This window comes from Meles meles, chromosome 6, assembly GCF_922984935.1.
Source record: "Meles meles chromosome 6, mMelMel3.1 paternal haplotype, whole genome shotgun sequence".
NCBI lineage: Eukaryota > Metazoa > Chordata > Mammalia > Carnivora > Mustelidae > Meles > Meles meles.
This window is the reverse complement of record NC_060071.1, coordinates 71,123,573-71,144,050: the sequence shown is the minus strand read 5'-3', so window position 1 is coordinate 71,144,050 and position 20,478 is coordinate 71,123,573. Positions and strand designations below refer to the sequence as shown.

Below are 20,478 nucleotides of genomic sequence, written 5' to 3'. Positions count from 1 at the left end.
GAGCTCTAGGGATTTCTAGCACTCAGAGCCGACTTCTGTAAGCGAAGACCCCATTGGGTGCCAAGCGACAGGCAGGCTGGTGGTCAGAACATGGCCCCACCGGGGGCTTCTGGACAAGTCAAGACCTCCCCGGGTTCTAGCAGGGCGGACTGCAGCAATGGCGGCCCTGACCCGCCGCCACCCCCTTCCTCCCCCTACCCCTCCACTCCCACCCCCCACATCAAGCTCACACCCTCTCCCAGTCTCCCAGCTCCGATCGGTTCTCGCGAGATCCGGGCAACTGAGCGCTCGGGGCCTTTTCAAATCGGGATCCGTTACCGCTTTCCCGGCCGCCGCCATTGTAGCGCTCGGAGCCCCTCAGCGCAGGCGGCTGAGGCGGAGGCGGACGCAGCGGTAGCGGGATGGCGGACGCCGACAAGCCCGAGGTGCTCCGGGCCGCTGGCGACGACAGTCCGCATCAGCAGCCCGTGGAGCAACCGGGCGAGCCGCGGCGAGAACCGCACCCGCCGGAGCCGGAGAAGCAGCCGCCGCAGCACAGCAGCAGCTCCAATGGCGTTAAAATGTATTGTCTTTTTCTCCGGGGACCGGGGCGAGGTGGGGGGTGGGGAGTCGTCCTGGGGGCGGGGGGTCGAAGCCGGCCTGGGCCTTGGTGAGGGATAACCGCCCCAGGGCCGTGGGCGGCGGGAGGAGCAGGTGCAAACTGGGCCGCTCCCAGGCCTTACCCTCCCGCACCGTGCTTGGGGAGCCGGGTGCGAGCCCGGGGCCGACGCCCCTCCCCTGTTGATCCTCCAGAGACTGCGGGTCACCCCTTCTTCCCAGACTTCAGCTGGAGAACCTTTGAGCAAAGCTCCGCGGCCACCACGGTCTGCAGGAAAATGGTCCCCCTTTTAAAGCCCCGTACTGTAGTTAGTGTTCATCACTAGGGAGTAACTAGGGATGACATCATCGGACATTTCCTCTTAACTACAGAGAACGTATTTAAACGGAATATTGCCCCTTCTCCTGGCCTTTTTCTTAGCTTTATAAGTTCAGTGTTTATTGTCGCTTCCCAAAGCATATATTAATTTCTGAACTGATATATACCAAGAGGAAGTTTAATAGTGTGCTGTTAGACTGAATCCATTGTGTTATTCTTGAATTGGTAAGAGGTTATTCTGAAAGGGAAACGTGCGTGGTGTCTTGCTCCCCTCCCACTCCCGCCCCCGCAAATGTTTGTAAGTCTTACAGGTTCTTTTTTAAGAACGCATCGTGTGATGGTTTATTCTTAATTTTGGTAAGTTGGTAAAATAAGATTTTTTTTTTTAAATGGAAGAAAACCCACTACTTCTAAGATTGCCCCAGTCATCAGGGCTTATAAAGAATTTAGTTAGCTCGAATCCATAATTTCTAGTTATAAGAAAATACCGTGGTTCCCATTGTTCTTGGTATGTAGGGGATATGAATCAGGCATTCCTTTGCATGTGCCCAGCACTTTAAACTTGAAGTTGAAAGTACGCTAATAATTTAGCCAAAACATCCTTTTCCTTCTCTCAGTTATGCTTCAGAGTAGAAGGCAGTGAACATATGTTCACACTAAAATAGGAAAGAGAAACGTTCTTTTCTTTTGTATAAAATGTTTGAAGCAGTAGGTTAAGACCTGGACTAGTTTGTGTAGGGGTTGAGTGCAGATGAGGTAGCTCTTCCAGCTCAGTTACGACACTCTTGTTCTCAGTTGGGTTTGAATAGCACAAGTGGCATCTTCTAGGTAGTATAGAGATGTAGGTATAAGAGATTCAACCTCAGTGGAATTTGTTGCTAGGCACAAAGTGGTGCACCTCAGTAACTGGGCTGCGGGAAAGTGAGCACTTTATACCATGACTGCCAAAATGTTGGCTGTCTGGAATTTGGCATCATAAATTCGAATAAAAAGCATTGGAATGCTAAACTTAAAATATGTGCTTATGTTTCTATCTAAACATGGGCTTGCTACCTTTTCCTCCTGAACAAAAGGTACAGCCTTGAATTACAGAAAGAAGCCCTACTATACTTGGGTATGATTAGTATAATAGTGTCAGTACAGATAAAGCTGGTATCTAAACCTCCCAAGTCTCTAATCCCTTTTAAAGTCTCATTTTGGTTTACCTGGATAGGAGAGGACAGAGGTCGGAAAGAATTTCTTTCACTTCTAACTGAAGATGAGGAGAATATAAAGTGAAGAAATTAGGGAATGTTACTAGTAAATACAAATGAAGATTCTTTCATATTGCTTATAATTCATCTCTCGTCCTTCCTCTTTTCCCAAAAGTTGAGTAAAATGCAAATTTACTCTCAAGGATTTCTTGTACTGTCAATTCCATAAGAACCATATAGTGGTCCAGCATGGGTCACTTGGGTCACTCATACTGAATAACTAGGGACATTTATCTGCATCAACATAAAAAAGTTTTTTGTTTTTTATTTTTTTTTTTACTCTAAGAACCAACTGAAGTAGTTAATAATCCAACACATAATCCTTGAGTTGATTACTGTATGTGTACTTAACAATACAACACACAATCCTTGAGTTGATTACCATACATTTTTAAGGATAAGGATTCACAGAGATTATAAAAATTACCAAATATTGCCTTACGTAGACGTGAACAGAGGGCTACTTACCGAGATTGAAATGACTTCTCTGAGGTTAATCCATAGTCATTGAGGATGGAGACCCCTATGTCTTATTGATCTTTGTATCCCCAAGGGCTTACGCTTTAAAAGGCCTAGTATATTTGTTTAAGAAATGCAGATGTGAACTTTTATGATCATGCAACTTATGCACAGAGGACTTTGTGGGCATATTCACATCTTTTGACAAGAAATTAAAGATGTTTTCCAAGGTTTAGTCTTTTTGTTTATGCCAAAATGGTATACCAGTTCTTTTCTTAAGTGACTAGGAGGAAAAATAGCAGTATTGTTACAACTCTATTATTTCTGTGTGATTAGGTAACACCGCATATAGAAATTGAGAGTTACATTAGGGTATAAAATATTGTATGAAATATTAAGCATTGAAGCAAGGTGAAGTGTTTGAAGTATAGTATCTTTTTTTACTCATATTGGTAGTAAAGAGTGGAACTGTGCTTAATTTTAGATTGCATACCATAGCACTGTTTTTAAAATTAAAACTATTTTCCTTATTTGGTGTTGAATATTGATTTTTCAGATATTTATATTATAATTTGGGTAGGCATAATTCCATTTTAAGAGTAGATAATCTGTTAGTGATTTAAAATAGTCACAGTCTTTCTTTCAAGTACATTAAGAAGAGGGTTTGTTTAAATGAATAGTTTGAGCATTATTACTTCGAATTCAGGATCTAGTGCCAATATTTGATATTATGTAGTGTCGTTTCTCTAAGAGTTTTCACATGTATCTTAATTGTCTATTCCATGGTGTGTTTATGGCATAAAAAGAGTTCAGGAATTGAGTAATTATATCTTAATTTCTTAATAATCAGACCATACCTCTAGCCACTAAACTGATCTGCCTTCCATAGATAATGTATGCATTATAGAGGAACAGTGTAACAGTATCTTTAATATGCTGCCAATTGGAGAAAACTTGAAGAAATTGCTCTGTCTTATCATTGTTGGAATAAATATTTTAGAGAAGGTATCCTCCCCTTCATAATAATTGCCTTTTTTTTTTTTTGTAAGATTTTATTTATTTATTTGAGAGAGAGACAGTGAGAGAGAGCATGAAAGGGGAGAAGGTTAGAGGGAGAAGTAGACTCCCTGTGAGCTGGGAGCCCGATGCAGGACTCGATCCCGGGACTCGGGGATCATGACCTGATGAGCCAAAGGCAGTTGCTTAACCAACTGAGCCACCCAGGCGTCCCCATAATATTGCTTTTTAATGGGATTATCAGGTTGTTGTAAGCAAACACAACATTCATGTAAGAATAGAAGAACATAGTATTTTAGAACTTTGTGCCATTTTCGTAATTGGTTCCATCCAGGAAGAAAATAGGTAGGAGAAGGCACATTGAGCTAGCGACTATATAGATGTCGGGTTACCTGAACAGACTTATTTTAAAGCCATTCACTGAATTCAGCCTACTACGTAAATGGGTTCTTTGGGGAATTAAAAAGAAGAGTTCTTGTATCTGCCATACTCAGAAACCAGAGGAAAGGCCTCTATACATTTTGGCTGCTTCCTGCCATTTTCAGAAGTGCACACTGTTCAGACATAGGTACTTGGTGGAGTTGGACAGTTGTGAAGACCACTTCTAGGATGTGCCATTTCTGGTGAGAGAAAAGGTGCCCCTGTCGAGGTCTGAAAAGGCTGGCAGAGCAAGTTTGGCCCTTAATGTCTCTTCCTTGATTTTAGCAGTTTTTCTGGCAGTCGGCAGCACCATCTGTGCACATATTAGGATGGGTTCTTAATTGTCTGTTCATGCATTCAAAAATTAATATTTATTGAGTGACATATTATGTGTAGTCACAGTGCTAGATACTGCTCATACCAATGCAGATAGTTTTTGTTCTTACAGTTTTACATTATTTATTTATGGCTGTACTCTTACCTGCTCAGGAAAGTAGTACCTAGAAAGTTTAGTATAGTAAGGAACAAATGACCACATTAGGTGTTTGTGGAGCACTACAGTATATAGATTCCCACAGTTACTTGGCTTAGGAGATAAATTAGAGCCTGGATTATGAATCCTGGTTTGCTTTTGGACTAAAGCGAGGAAGCTTTAAAAGATTTGGATTTCTGAATGTCATTCCCAGAAATTTTTATTAGTGTATGTGGGAAATTATTTATTTATTTCTTTGTTTATATTTTTTTAGAGGGGGGAAGAGAGATTCCTAAGCGGGCTCCATGCCCAATACAGAGCCAGATGTGGGGTTTTGAGATCATGACCTGAGCTGAAATCAAGAGCTGGATGCTTAACCAACTGAGCCACCCAGACACCTCATGGAAAATTACTTTAAATTGAAGTTTTAATTAAATAGTTTTAGATTCACTAGAGTAATTAGTGATTTAAAAGAAACCTATTGTTATTCCTTCTGTAAAAAAAAGATTACTTTTGAAAAGTAAATTATATTTTTATAATATATACCCAGACTTTTATCTGTAAGGTTTTCTTTAATCATATATTTACGTGTTATATAGATGGTTGGTGGATAGCATCTTATAGTTGCATTGTGATTGCAGTCATTTTTTCAATTTTTTAATTAACATATAATGTATTATTAGCCCCAGGGGTACAGGTCTGTGAATCGCCAGGTTTACACACTTCACAGCACTCACCATAGCACATACCTTCCCCAATGTCCATAACCCCATCACCCTCTCCCTGCCCCGCAACCCTCAGTTTGTTTTGTGAGATTAAGAGTCTCTTATGGTTTGTCTCCCTTCGGATCCCATCTCGTTTCATTCATTCTTTTCCTACCCCCCAAGGCTCCCCATGTGTGACTGCAGTCTTATAAATTAAATATTTTTCCAGTTAGGGTCTCATTAAAAGGTAGATTTATAAAATTCTGATTGGGGCGCCTGGGTGGCTCAGTGGGTTAAGCCGCTGCCTTCAGCTCAGGTCATGATCTCAGGGTCCTGGGATCGAGTCCCACATCGGGCTCTCTGCTCAGCGGAGAGCCTGCTTCCCTTCCTCTCTCTCTGCCTGCCTCTCTTGTGATTTCTCTCTGTCAAATAAATAAATAAAATCTTAAAAAAAAAAATAAATAAAATTCTGATTGTGTTGCCTCTATGTACTGCTTCCCATCTCCACTCATACTCCATCCCACCTTCTAGGTAACAACTACCAGTAAAAGTTATATGATTCTATGAAGTACCATATCCTAATTTATAGGTTAATACACGAAATACTGAGTATGAAAATGTTAGAATATCTGACCAATTAATTACATCGATCAAAATTGAGAATAGAAAAATTTTACAAGACATGTAGGAGTATATGCATATATAGATAATAAAACTATGTATTTTAGTTATGTTTTTAAACAAGGAAGAGAAAAGTTATGTGAAGAAACTGTTAACCTTGAAGAGATAAACTTTTTTCAGGGTATCCTTTTGCAGGTTAATTCTTTATAGAGTTCTGATTGAAGCTCGGAGAGTTAGGACTTCTTTAAAGAGGGCCGTTACATATATTATAGGAATAAAATCACCCATTTTCCCCACTTGTTAGGTTCTAATAATATTTATTAAGTAGTATAATGGGAGAAGCTGGGAGACTGAGTGTTTAGCTATTTAATATGCAAAAAAAAGAGGATTATTAAATGAGAAGTTTGGTAAGATGCCCAAATCCTTGCTTTGAAATGGCACTGGGTAATTTCAAAGCAAGCAAGCTGACTCTCCAGCTGCTTTGCTAAGGTCTTAGTGGAGAGTTTTGTGAAGTGAAATGATAAATATAAAATATTTGTGTAAAGTAGGCTTCTATTATTAGAAACGTGACTGAGGTTTTCTTCTTGTTTTGTTTTTAATTCATAGGGAGAATGATGAATCAGTCAAAGAAGATAAATCTGAATTAAAAGAAAAATCTTCAGGAAATAAGAAGGCTAATAGATTTCATCCTTATTCAAAAGACAAGAATTCAGGCACTGGAGAAAAGAAGGGTCCAAATCGAAACAGAGTTTTCATTAGCAACATTCCATATGACATGAAATGGCAAGCTATTAAAGATCTAATGAGAGAAAAAGGTAACCATCCCTGATAAACCCACTGTTGGATGATCTTCATATAGAAAGGGGAGGGAACTAAGCAAACGTTTTTTATTCCCCTGAGCCACACAGACTCAAAAAATTGAATTTTGTTTATTTCTTGACATGAATTCTTTTCCTCCTCTTTCACTTGACACGATTTCATTACAAAGTCTTATGGATAAACGAAGTTTTTTTTTTTTTTTTCCCATTTTAGTGGTATAGTAGTGAGCCAGCATATGCATGCCACCAAGAATTTTGTTAAAGTGATTGCTTTGTCTAGTTGAAGTTTTTATAGATTTTTAAAGGACTATTGCATTAGTTAAGCAATACATTTAGCGTGTTAAAGTATGAATAATAAGGTCTGATTATTTTTTTCCAAAAGCTGTTTTGTTATTATCTTGGTGGAGTCTGGAATCTGGCTGTGGAGTTCATTTTGTTTGCATTGTCATGAATGCCATGATGCTGTCTCTGCAGTTCTATATTCAAATTGTGTTACTGCTGTTGCAGTTTTGTTTTTAGAAAAACCTGAAAACCTTCATTTTATATACATGGTTGGTTTTGGGGAAAAATAATTTTAATATTTGATCTTGTAAAAGTTAGCTTTGTTATCTCTTGAAAAATTGAGTTTCAACAGTCCTGCAAATTATGTACTTGGCTTTGAGGCTGATCTCTTCTAATAAATAAAAAAAAATTTGCATTGGTGTATCTGTTGTAAGGTGACAACTATTTGATTGGTTTTATTCATTGACTTTATTTAGAAAGTGTGTGGCTTGCTGTGAAGCATGACTTGTAAATTTAGTTTACTGATGGCAAATATGATTGAAGACATTCAGGTAGAAAGTCACCTTAAAACAGCTGTTGTGTGTAGGCGACCAAAGTTATTTGAAAAGTGTTAATGTTGATGTTTTTAATATGATAGGCTAAGGGACCATTTGTATGTATATGTGCATTTGTTCACCAACTATATCATGCTGGCCAAAATATGATCTGTAGTATGAATTAGGTTAATATGGTTGTTAGCTTTTTTTAGAGAACGTGGATGATGTACATTTCAGAAAATTAGTTAAATTTACATAGCCATTGATAGGAGGTATGTTGGTCTGGTTTTGATTGTTGGTGAATAATAGGTGCTTTTCTGTAGAGTTGTGCACAGGTGTGCAGTAAAGCAAGATATTGGTGTTTAAATGTATTGTTTCTTGGTATCTTCCTTTTGTATGTCTTATGTAGTTGGTGAGGTTACATACGTGGAGCTCTTTAAGGATGCGGAAGGAAAATCAAGGGTAAGTGCTGTGGGCAATAATCTGCTTGAGGTTTAAAAGTTCCTCAGCAGTTTACTTTTTTGTATAATATTTGTACCAGTTTTTGGAAACTTAAGTTTCATTTTGTTTTACTTTATTATGCAAGATTTGAGGCTTTATACTAGCAACTCTGACACTTATCCAGACCAAACTAGCTGCCTGGAAGGGATGGGTTTCATAAAGGGCATTCACTTTTCTAATGCTCTAAGGTAATGCTTTTTCTTAGCCAACAGATTTTAATATAGGATTTTTTTTTGTTGTGTTTTGATGTCTTCAAGGATATTTTAAAAGTTACTGAATTGATAATTTTCCCCAAGAGTTCTATGAGAAGCCCATAGCTTAAAGGTGTTAATTCAGAATGTATGTTTGAAACTTATATTGAAGAACTTAATTTGGTAGCCTGCAAGACTATGTTAATAGGCAGGGCTCTGACCAATTGGTATGAATGACTTTGATGATTAAATTGACATAGAAGGAATTGGTTGATAGTCGTACTATTTTGATTTTTAGCAACAAGAAAGGAATACATTGAAGAATACAATGGAAAGCTTTTAAAAGTGTTAAATTATATTGCAAAAACCAGTTGGTGCATGAGAAAAGCTTTGTCATCACATTCAAATGACACTTCAAACAGTATAATGACAAATAATTATTTTAAAATGATTCTGTGAATTTGTTTCTTTAGCATAGGTGATTTTCTTTTACATACTTAAACTGGATGCTGTTAAATTGTATGCAGCCAGTTTTCTGTAATAGAGAACTTAGTTAAAAATGCAATTATTTCCTATTTTGATTTTAATTGAAAGGTATACATAATATTTGTACATTTTCAAAACATCTTTTGAAAATATTCTTAACAATATAAGAATAGGTATGTTGAAACCTTCAGTTATTTCCTTAAGTTACTTTTGATTGAATTTGTGCAATGACATTACTTAGTTTTAATTTAAAGAAGAGGCCTCTAAAAGTAAATATTTGCTTTAAGATTGTTAAATGCTAGATTTTATTGTCTTAAATATAGATTTAAACATTGACAGGAAATTTGTGGTACTTGCCTATTATGTTCTGGAAGTATAAAAGACAAAATGTAATTATTGATTGCTTTTAATGGACTTGAATATTAGAGTCTGCCATTAACTTCGTCTACTGATCTAAAATTTTTTTTCTTTTGCATATATTGACAAATCTACCTGGATATAGGGTTGTGGGTAAGAATTTTTTTTTAAAGTATCTTAAGTCAAATTTAAACTTCTGATTAGGAAGAAGTAAACTTAATAAATAAACATTTCCTATAAATTTTTCCTCCTTAAGTGTGGTTGAGTTCAAAGATGAAGAATTCGTAAAGAAAGCACTAGAAACTATGAACAAATATGATCTTAGTGGAAGACCCCTGAATATTAAAGAGGTAATATTTCTTATATTTGGAATAATTTAAACTTTTGAATATAAGGACATGTTTTCTTTGATTTTCGTCTTTGGGGATGTATTTCTTCTGGCTACAACTTTTTTTTTTTTTTTAAGCATAGATGTTTATCAAAGCATTATATATTTGATGATAGTTTTGCCTGTACATGGTTTCCTATTTGTCTTTAAGCACTTTTATGTATTTGATTTGTTGTAAGTTATAAGCAGAAGTATATGATAAAAAAACTTTCAGATATTTCAAGATGGCAAACTTTAGGTGCTGACTTTATTTGGTATAGACATTTTCAGTTTTTAGATTGTGTTGCTTAATTTGAGAAATGTTACAGATATTCTTGTAGTTAATAATAAAAGGTTGCTTAATAATGCAAATACCTAATGGCTTTGAGTAAGATTAATACTCACTTTTAATAAAAATTAACCTGAAACTGTGCCAGATTAAAATTTAAGAAAACTTATGAATCTATTAGTGAAATTTGTAGCTGGAACTTGGAAATCCCTAAAGTGGAGGTATTCCCTTTGTACTATAGGAATTGTAGTAGTATGAATCTATTGAAAAAAGAATGATCAGAAGATAGATAAAAAACTATTTACACTTAGGTATAATTGACCTTGGTAATGATTAGCTTGAATAGAAGTCATTCTCATATCTTCCTTTAGTTCATATTGTTACTCTTATCTGAATAGTTTGATCACAGACAAGTATCTATTTACTAAAGTCTGTATTATAAATTATTGAGAATGTACTGTAGGACCCTGAATAGTCTCCACCAGCAAGGTTGCAAGTCATTGGAATAGAGCATTACTGTTGGTCACAGTTTAATTTGGTATAGTAATGATTTGAGTCCCAACTCTATCACTTTCTAACTCTGTGACTAGGCATGTTACTTATACTCTAAACCTCAGTAATTATAATAGCACTACTGATAGTATTCACCTAATAGGGTTTTTATGAGGATTAAATGAGATAACATGGTAAAGAATTCAGGCTCTGGGGGCGCCTGGGTGGCTCAGTGGGTTAAAGCCTCTGCCTTCGGCTCAGGTCATGATCCCGGGTCCTGGGATCGAGCCCCACATCGGGCTCTCTGCTCAGCAGGGAGCCTGCTTCCCCTTCTCTCTCTGCCTGCCTCTCTGCCTACTTGTGATTTCCTTCTCTGTTGAATAAATAAATAAAATCTTAAAAAAAAAAAAAAAGAATTCAGGCTCTGGTGTCAGATAATCTGTGACTCAGGGCAAATTACTTACCTTTAATTACTTAACAAATTCCCCATCTCTAATTACTTTCTATTTCTTTGTTTCCTTATCATTAAAATGGGAATAATATTAGAAGCTATCTGATGATTTTACAAGGACTCAGTTCATATATGTAAAGCATTTGATAAATGTTAGCTACTATGATTGTGATGTTATTATATAAGGCACTTAGCATGGTGGTCAAAATATGAAATAACTACATAATAAACATTAGCTGTAATAATAATTGTTACTCCTGTCTGAGGTGAGAATGTTACTGGTTGTTGATTTCTTGATCCTGAGTATGAGGTGGTAATAGCTTAGAATGGAAGGCTATGCCACCAAAAAATACAGGTATCCCGAATCCTTTTATTAGAGTCAGCTTCAGAATTCTTCTACTTCTGTTTGAGTCTGGGGGTTATTTCATTCTTTATTTTTTTTGTTTATTTTTCTTTTTTATTAAGATTTTATTTATTTGAGAGGGGGAGAGAGAGAGAGAGAGAGAGAACGATAGAGAGCATGAGAAGGGGGAGGGTCAGAGGGAGAAGCAGACTCCCTGATGCGGGACTCCATCCTGGGACTCCAGGATCATGACCTGAGCTGAAGGCAGCCGCCTAACCAACTGAGCCACTCAGGCGCCCTCTTTTTTCTTTTTTAATATTTTGACTGGGAAGTGGAGAATTAGTAGGGAAAGTTTAGACTGTTGTAGTCTATGCCAGCCATTTATGTGGTGATCTTTATGCTAAAGGCCAAGTCCATGTTGTTTGTGTTACCTTTTTAGCACATCGTAGATCCTTGGTAATATTTTAGAGACCCTAGTATAGAGTTAATGTGATCCAAATTGATGTAGGATACTTCCATTTTAAACTTTTTAAGAGAGAAAAATAACCGAGTTTGGCCTAGCTAAGTGAAGAGGTATTCTTCATTCAGTTAGCTTTTTCAGATTAATATCGTTAAGGTCCGTTTCCCAGGAATATCTAATTTACAGATGGGCGGCTGAGCTCAGGAAGGAAAAAATACATTACTGATATTCCTTCCCAGATATTAGAATTGTGTTTTTTTCATTATATTAAATAGGACTTAGTAGCAGTTATAAGCTTATAGGCCCTCTAATAGCAATAGCTGGTAGTGACCGGCAGGCTCTCATCCAAGGGGAAAGAGGAATAAAAACCATGTTATATAGTGGTGAATTTGTTTTAGATAAATTGTATTTTATATATGTTTTATGTATTTTTATGTGTATGTATATATTTTGTGTGTACACATTTATATACATGTTAAATATAAAAAGAAATATAGGAATATGCTTTATTATTGTTAAGATGTTAAGGACAATTAACCTATCTTAATGGTTTATGAAGCACCTCTCCTACCCCTCCTCTTCTCCCCATAAGTAACCACTATCCTAAATTTTGCGTTTGTACAAGTTTTTGAAGCTTTAGTTAGATGTGAAGCCTTATTAACTTAAAAATTTTATAGCATTTTTCAAAACATTTATTTCTTTATACCTTTATACCTGGTATACCTTTATACTTGCATTTACTTTTTCACCTTCTATTCTTTCAGCCTTCCTAGAGAATTTCTTTAGGTTATCCAATTTTCTTTTTATTAGTATCCCCAGGTGAGACCAGCAGAGTAGCATTGATGGTTACATTTATCATTATCATTTGGTATTGGAGATGATAGTCTACAGTGTGTTAACGTGGATTTTTTTGTTTTTTTGCATTCTACCTAGTGAGATATGAGTGAGAAGTACATTGAAACTCACTTTTTTAGTTTTTTTTAAAGGTAGACTATTTCGGGGCGCCTGGGTGGCTCAGTGGGTTAAAGCCTCTGCCTTCAGCTCAGGTCATGATCCCAGGGTCCTGGGATCTAGCCCCGCATACGGCTGTCTGCTCAGTGGGAAGCCTGCTTCCTCCTCTCTCCCTGCCTGCCTCTCTGACTACTTGTGCTCTCTATAAAATAAATAAATAAAATCTTAAAAAAAAAAAAGGTAGACTATTTCTCTTATAAAGTTAATGAACTTATTAATAAAAAACAATGTTTAGCATCATTCTTTACTTGGACACTTAGCCATTCTTTATCACTCCCCGGCCCCCTTCATCTCTGGTAAAATTGTCAGGTCATAAACATTGTTGAGGAAGGGAAAAGGTTGGAAATTGGGTAATTAGATTTTGTTTAGGAATGAAATTTATACATTATAATAGTTCCCCTTTACCCCAATATTCCTGGGTTTTATAGCAGTCTGTTCTGCTGTTGAAAAGCTTTGAATTAGTCTCATTTGGCATTGCCTTGGGCATCTAGTGGTGAAAATTCACCATTACTGCATTTTGGGAAGAAAAGAGTCAACAGTATTTTGTTTCTCTTTGAGTTATGTATATTTGTGTTTTCTGTCATATATTTGTACACTAATATGAGGGCAAAATTAAACTAATTTCAAGTTCTTAAGTGACTTTAGTGATTGGAAAGAGGTATTTAACTGACACCCCTGGAGACTGAAATCTTTTGTCTGTCCACAGGTTTTTATGGGACTGAATTCCCTGGATAAGAAAAACTCACTCTTCAAGAGGGCCAATAATTTGAGCCAGTTGGGATAGCTACTGTAGAATTTGAAGTTGTTATTTTAATGATACAGATTTACTGATGTATCTAGTGGTATTTAACATTCAATGTGTGTTATAGGATCCTGATGGAGAAAATGCTCGTAGGGCATTGCAACGAACAGGAGGATCATTTCCAGGAGGACATGTACCCGATATGGGATCGGGGTTGATGAATTTACCACCTTCCATTCTCAATAATCCAAACATTCCTCCTGAGGTTATCAGTAATTTGCAGGCTGGTAGACTTGGTTCCACAATTTTTGTTGCTAATGTAAGTTTAAGTTTTAGTCTAAAATTTTGTCATTCAGATGTTTAATTCTAATCATGAGATTTTTAAATTAGATGAATGGGTTGTAGGTTTATAGAACATTTTGCTTATTTTTAACTAAAGTAAGCGAAACAGTAATTGTAAACTCGAACCCAATTTGTCTATATACATAAGATTAGGGTGTAAGTATGAGTAGGATTCTTTTAAAAGAGAACTGTGGAATTTATAAATACCTAAGCAGTTCTTGAAAATGTTTACTTGCATTACATTGTGATTTTGTTCATATTGGGAAATGGATTTCTTCCTTTAGATTTGTTATTTGATATTTGTGAATGTGCACGTTGTAGTTGGTTTGTCATTTGTTCGAAGCTTTTGAAAGTCAGTGATATCACCAATACTTTCCAAAGACTGAATTTCTCAGTAAAAATAGATATGCAAGTTTCATATGTATAAAACAGGGTTGGGCAGTTGAGAGACCATTTTGGGAATAAAAAAAAATTAAGGATAAGGAACAATGTGGATGTAGCTTAATTGATTTTAAACAACTTAAGATGTTTTTATTTGAATATTCTTGATGTACTGTTAACAAGAAGTATACTTCTTTATAGTTTTGACAGTTTAGAAAAGATTTGTTTGTATTATTTATAAATGGGAAGAAGGGTTTATTAGGTATGTAACTTTATATAATTTTATGTTAAGCTTGACTTCAAAGTTGGTTGGAAGAAGCTAAAGGAGGTGTTCAGCATAGCTGGAACTGTAAAGCGGGCAGATATTAAAGAAGACAAAGATGGCAAGAGCAGAGGAATGGGCACAGTCACTTTTGAACAAGCAATTGAAGCAGTTCAAGCAATTTGTATCCTGATTTACACTTTAGCATTATTTAATAAGGTTGAAGAAGTTTGATACTATTTTGTGGGGGTCATGGAATTTAAGGTTGCTTGGCTTAGAAATGTGTATTAGACTTTAGTCTCCAGCACATAAAACCTTTACTATGTCCAAGTACTAAAGTCACTCTTAAAACTTGAATTAGCCATATTGTGTAAGCCTGGTAATGAACTTTTTTCTACTTTCTCTTCCTACCACAACTAATTGTATGTATATCTGCTGTTGACAGTTAATGTAATCCATTGTACATTAACGCAGTTGCTTTAAATGAAGCCTTGTTAATTTTCTTTTTTCAGTGGTTGAATTAGATTGTTTTTTATTTATAAAGTAAAACTGTAAAGCAAAGAATTCAAGATTTTTCTTTGAGTATATGGAAGAGTAATACAGAAAAATACAATAGTAAAGATGTTGATTAAAATTTTAGGGTTAGTCTGACTCTTAACTCTAAGATTATTAAAAATGTGTGTTCAAGTATAACTTTATAGTCTTAACTGAGTTTCCTTGACTGAACCAACAGCTATGTTCAATGGGCAGTTTTTGTTTGATAGACCTATGCATGTGAAAATGGTGAGTTCCTGTATATCACTTCAACCCTCCAACCTCTTCAAATCTTTATCTGCTCTCCTCTGCATTATAGATCCTTTCAGTTATGAATTAACCGTATAATAAACTTTTTTTGCAATTAGGATGACAAGTCTGTCCCTCATGAAGACTACCGTTCACATGATAGTAAAACACCACAGTTACCACGTAAGTAAAAGTTATTATTAGAAACAGTGCAGACTATTTTGTTTTTCAATTTTATTATATGCTAAACAAAACTCTTTATACAGACAAAATAAAATTACTCTTGTTGTTATCACAGGTCATATTGTTTTAGATGAGTTTTCTTTAAAGTAAAATTTTACAGATAAAATAGAGATTCCCCCTCTCTCCTGACCACCAGATACCATATCAAGAGGAAACAACTTAAGGAATATAGTGTTTGTCATTTAGGCTTTAGTCAGTTGGCTACGCATTTATACATCCATAAACACTACATGAAATTGTTTTGCTGGATAAAAATTTGGGGTGAGTGATACCATATTGTGTATATTATTCTGAAACTTGCTGTTTTAGGTTTAATACTGTTTTGAGATGAATTTATATTGATAGATGTCGCTCTAATTCCTTCATTTTAACTTGCCAATACCGCATTTTATACGTATTTCTGTTTTTTGGTTATTTGCGTTTTCGGCCATTAGAAACAGTACTAATTTGGGGAGTATTTATTCTTTTCCTGTTAGAATAATCTGCTTTCGCAGTGTTTATGAGAAATTACTTATAAATACTGTCTGGCCTTCCTCTGTTATTTAGGGGAAGACTTGAACTAATGAGTGTTCATATTTCCTATTGCTTCTTGAGTCAGTATTGGTCATTTCTATTTTCCTAAGATTTTTATCATTTTTGTTCATTTTCACATTTACTGGCATAAAATAGTCTCTTAAATTTCTGCTGCATCTATAGTTCTTCGCTCTGATAAATCCCAAAGGTTTGCAATTTCTCTTTTTTCTTGGTCAGTTTTGCTTAGATTTTTCAATTTTATTAGAATAAGTGCTTTCAAAGAAGTGAATTTCATTTTTGTATCTTAATTTCTGCTCTTTAATACTTTCTTCTATCTCTTTGGGTTTAGTCTCTTATTTTGTCCAAATTCCTTAAGTTGAATGTTTACTTCACTAATTTTGCAGCCTCTCTCTTTTTGTAAAAGTAGTTACAACTATTAAATTTAGCTGTTGTATGCAGGTTTTGGTAGGGAGTATTTTTATTGTGATTTAGTTTTTATTAAATTACTATTATGATTTTTTCTTAAGCCATACTTTTTTGAGTTTCTAAATGTATGGGGCTTTTTCTTACTAATTTTTAACTTAACAGTGTGGCCAAAGAAGATACGATTGTGATTCTTGGAATTAATTTGGACTTTGCATTATGGTAGCTTAATATATGGCACTTTTTAATATATATCCCAGGTGTGCTTTGTGAGTGCAGTATTCTGTATATGTCCATTAAACAATTTTATTAATCATTTACATTTTCTTATGTCTCTACTAATAGTAATGTCTGTTTGTGCTGTCAATTACTGAGAATTGTATGTGGTAAAATTTTCCACTAGAATGTTGGGTTTGTCTTCTTTTTTCTTGTTTTTACTTTAAATATTTTGAAACTAAATTAGTAGCAACATCCAAGTTTAGAACTGATACAGTTTCCCAATGAATCAAAATTCTATCATTTTATTTTATTTTATTTTTTAATTTAATTTAATTTTTTTCAGTGTAAAATTTTATCATTTTAAAGTGATTTTTCTTTAGTAGCTAAGTCTTGTCTAGTATTTATGTAGATACAAGAGCTTTGTTTTGTTTATTCACATTTATTGATTTATTTGGATTAATGCCCATTATCTTATTTTGTATTCTGTTTTTCTGTTTTTTTACAAATATTTTTCTCCCATCTTGCTTTCTCATCTAGTGATTATCCTGGATTTTTAATATAGCGATACAAAGTCTGAAGTTAATGTAATTATTCGTTTACTCAATAATAGAGTGCCCTTTGAATGTTTTAGTTCTGATCACTTTTCTGCTGAATTATGTGTTATTATTGCTCATTGTCTTAGTTGTGTATTTTTTTTTTCAGTCCCACAAATTAGACTTACCTTTTTTTTTTTTTTTTTTTTTTTTAACCTTACCTTTCTCTGCTTTCACAGACCCTGGCACTAATTTTTTTTCCCCTGAAAGATATATTTTAAAAACTCTTTCAATGAGGATCTGTTGTTAGTAAATTGTCTTAATTTTGGATACTCTATGAATATCTTCAGAGATAATTTTATTGGTTTGCAGTTTAAGATTGATAGTTATTTTGTCTCAGCACTTTGAAAATATCACAGTCTTTTGGCTTCCATTGTTGTTATTTTAAGCCAGCTATCAGTTGAAATGTCCTTTCTTTATAGGTAATCTTTGTTCTTCATGTAACTGATTTTAAGATATTTGTCTTTGGTATACAGTTTTCTATAGTGTGGGTATGAATTACTTTTTATTGGGCTTTCACAATATGAGAATTCAAGGTTTTTTTTGGTAATTTCTGGAAAATTCTCAGCTCATGTGTCTTTGAATATTGTCTTTTCTCTCTTCATAAGATAAGAGCAGTCTTTTCCTACCTCAACCAAGTTTATCACTTACTACTTTTCGTCTTTCAAGATCCTGCCTGGCTTTCTGCAGGGACTTCTGGTTTACTTTCCACTATTTGTACTCTTCTATTTATTTATATAAAAAAGTATCCTCTGTTGTATTCAGACTTCTTCTCTGTTTTTTTGAGATTTACATTTTTTTATATTCTTCTTTCTTGAGATATAATATGAATTCATAGACTTTATTTTTTTTTAAAGATTTTATTTATTTATTTGACAGACAGATCACAAGTTGGCAGAGAGTCAGGCAGAGCAGGAGGGGGAAGCAGGCTCCCTGCTGAGCAGAGAGCCTGATGCAGGGTTTGATCCCAAGACCATGAGACCATGATGACCTGAGCCGAAGGCAAAAGCTTTAACCCACTGAGCCACCCAGACGCCCTGAATTCATAGACTTTAACAGAATCAGTTTGTTGTTCTAGTTAATCATTATTAATGTCCTCATTTTTCCCTTCTCTTCTTTTGTTCAAATTAATGTAACTCTGTCAGGTGGGAGCCTTCTCATTTCCCGTGCTGCTGATATTCTTGCTTTTGGTAAAAGCATGATATCCCAGATCTGCAAAGGTTTTGTTTTTTTGGTGTTTTTTTTGTTTTTTGGTGTTTTTTTTTTTGGTCCCAGAGACATGGGAATGGCCTAGTTTCAAGGAATCCTGGTTCCTTTTAATGAAGAATGATATCAAAGATGAAAATATGAGTTTTAGGCGTAGACATGAGCATTACTGATAGTCAAATGTGCTATTGCTTTCAGTTAGACCATTTTGGGGAACTGAATTGAAAAATATTTCTCTTACCAGATCACATTAATCTTTCCAACTTAACATGCTTCTGTATGTATTGAAAAATGTATTGAAAAACTATATATGGTATATAATTTTCTCAGCCTCTACCACTTAATTGCTACATTGCTAACAAGAACTTTAAAGCCATACTCAGATTTAGTAGAATAAAATAGTTCCCACTCAAATATTAAGTCTTTAAGGTCATCAAATTAACTTGTTAAGTCTATTTTCAACAAATTTAATTAAGAGAGGTAGTAAAAAGAATACTGGATTTAGAGACAGAAAACTTAAATTCTAGTCCTAGCTTAATTACATAGCTAAAATGGCATTATATAAGTAACTTAAGGTTTTTTTTTGTTTGTTTGTTTGTTTTTTTAGATTTTATTTATTTGACAGACAGAGATCACAAGCAGGCAGAGAGGCAGGCAGAGAGAGAGGGGGAAGCAGGCTCCCTGCTGAGCAGAGAGACCCATGTGGGGCTCGATCCCAGGACCCTGAGATCATGACCTGAGCCGAAGGCAGAGGCTTAACCCACTCACTGAGCCACCCAGGTGCCCCAAGTAACTTAAGGTTTCAAACATTTCCTCCTCTATGGAAAATATATGTGAAAACACTTAAGGTTGCCATATAAATATCAATAAATATGTCATGGACAAAACCAAGTAATGTAATGTTTGTTTTATTCAGTATCATGTTGTCATTTTTGTTGACTTTAGTTTGATTTAAAGCATCTTAAAAGTAATTCTACTTTAAGTGGCTCTACAAATTTGAGCAACGTTCTCACTTTCGGATATGTATACCATTTTTAAGGTATATAATGGTATTCAAAATCTTCTTGGTATTTCATTAGTCCTTTTCAGTATGCTTTAAACCTAGTATATAAGATGGGCCTGCTTCATAAAACACTTCTCGTTAATAAATGGTATTATAGTGAGGCTTCAGTGTGCTGCATTCTGATGAAACGAAGAACCAGTGCTCTTATTTGCAAATTTGCAAAGTTTTGGAAATATTACTACAGGCATCTAGCTTTAAAACATTTACTTAGTACCAGTTAGTTAATTATATATGGGTGAGTAATATTCTTATTTATGTTTTAGGTGGTCTTGGAGGCATTGGAATGGGACTTGGTCCAGGTGGGCAGCCTATTAGTGCCAGCCAGTTGAACATAGGTGGTGTAATGGGAAATTTAGGTCCAAGTGGTGAGTATTCTCACATTCTTATTTCTTTTTAAATGGTACATTTGCTAGATTACAAAGCTTACATTTACTAGTTTGTAATAATGTTCAAAGGACTCTGTTTTATAGTTGAGCATTTAGGATGTCATTCAGTCTGATAAAAGAATGAAACCTTGAGAGCAGAGAACATGAAAAAGGCTGAGCAGAGGTCAGTCAGGTTCCTCTGGGGCCAGTTGTGTTGTAGCTAGCCTTTTAGCACTTTGGATTTTAAAATGTCTGTAAGGCAGAAGGAGAATGTTTAAATGTAGTGCTTTGTGTATCATGGTTATACAATATTTGTATATGACTGAAATGCTACCCTATTATAAGCAGGTTAAATTTATATGTATAGCTGGGACGGTAGCTCTTCAGATAGCTGTTTGGCTCTTCACCTGGACTAATTTATAGTTTGTCTTTGAAGATTAGTTTTTACACTTTGTGGTTTCAGAATTCTTTTACTCAAAATTTGTTGAGGATCTCAAAATGCTTTTGTTTATGTAGTTATGTTTGTCGGTATTTACTGTATTAGAAATTAAAACTTAGAAATTTAAAACTACTTGTGTATTTAAGATAACAGTAATAAACTTGTGTTAACATACAGTTTTTAAGAAACTAAGTTGTATTTTCCAATACAAAAAAATAGAAGAGTGGCATTGTTTTACCTTTTTGTACATCTCTTTAATATTTGGCTTAATGCAAGACAGCCATGTTCTTGTGTCTACTTCTACATTTAGTTTGTTACAGTATCATACATCATGTAGTTTCTGGGAAATTGCATCTTATATTCATGAGAGAATGAGAGTAAAACAGTCAAATAATATCTTAATATGTGATGAATGAAATAATTTTGACTTACTAGACCCAGGCCATACTTAGAGAACT

General features: G+C 35.1%; 1 protein-coding gene across 3 annotated transcripts in view; it reads left to right on the top strand.

The window, feature by feature from the left end:
• Positions 1 to 282: 282 nt before the first annotated feature.
• MYEF2 (myelin expression factor 2) overlaps positions 283 to 20,478 on the top strand; it is a 34,384-nt gene continuing 14,188 nt past the window's right edge. For 2 of the 3 annotated variants that reach the window (XM_046008721.1, XM_046008720.1), the window contains exons 1-10: positions 284 to 562; positions 6,469 to 6,677; positions 7,908 to 7,960; positions 9,179 to 9,186; positions 9,290 to 9,383; positions 13,316 to 13,507; positions 14,204 to 14,357; positions 14,907 to 14,956; positions 15,076 to 15,139; positions 19,480 to 19,581. In XM_046008721.1, coding sequence (XP_045864677.1) covers positions 402 to 562; positions 6,469 to 6,677; positions 7,908 to 7,960; positions 9,179 to 9,186; positions 9,290 to 9,383; positions 13,316 to 13,507; positions 14,204 to 14,357; positions 14,907 to 14,956; positions 15,076 to 15,139; positions 19,480 to 19,581 — 1,087 coding nt within the window. In that variant the 5' untranslated portion in view covers positions 284 to 401. Of the gene's footprint in view, positions 563 to 6,468; positions 6,678 to 7,907; positions 7,961 to 9,178; positions 9,187 to 9,289; positions 9,384 to 13,315; positions 13,508 to 14,203; positions 14,358 to 14,906; positions 14,957 to 15,075; positions 15,140 to 19,479; positions 19,582 to 20,478 lie in introns of all 3 variants that reach the window. The other variant, XM_046008722.1, reaches the window with a different exon arrangement.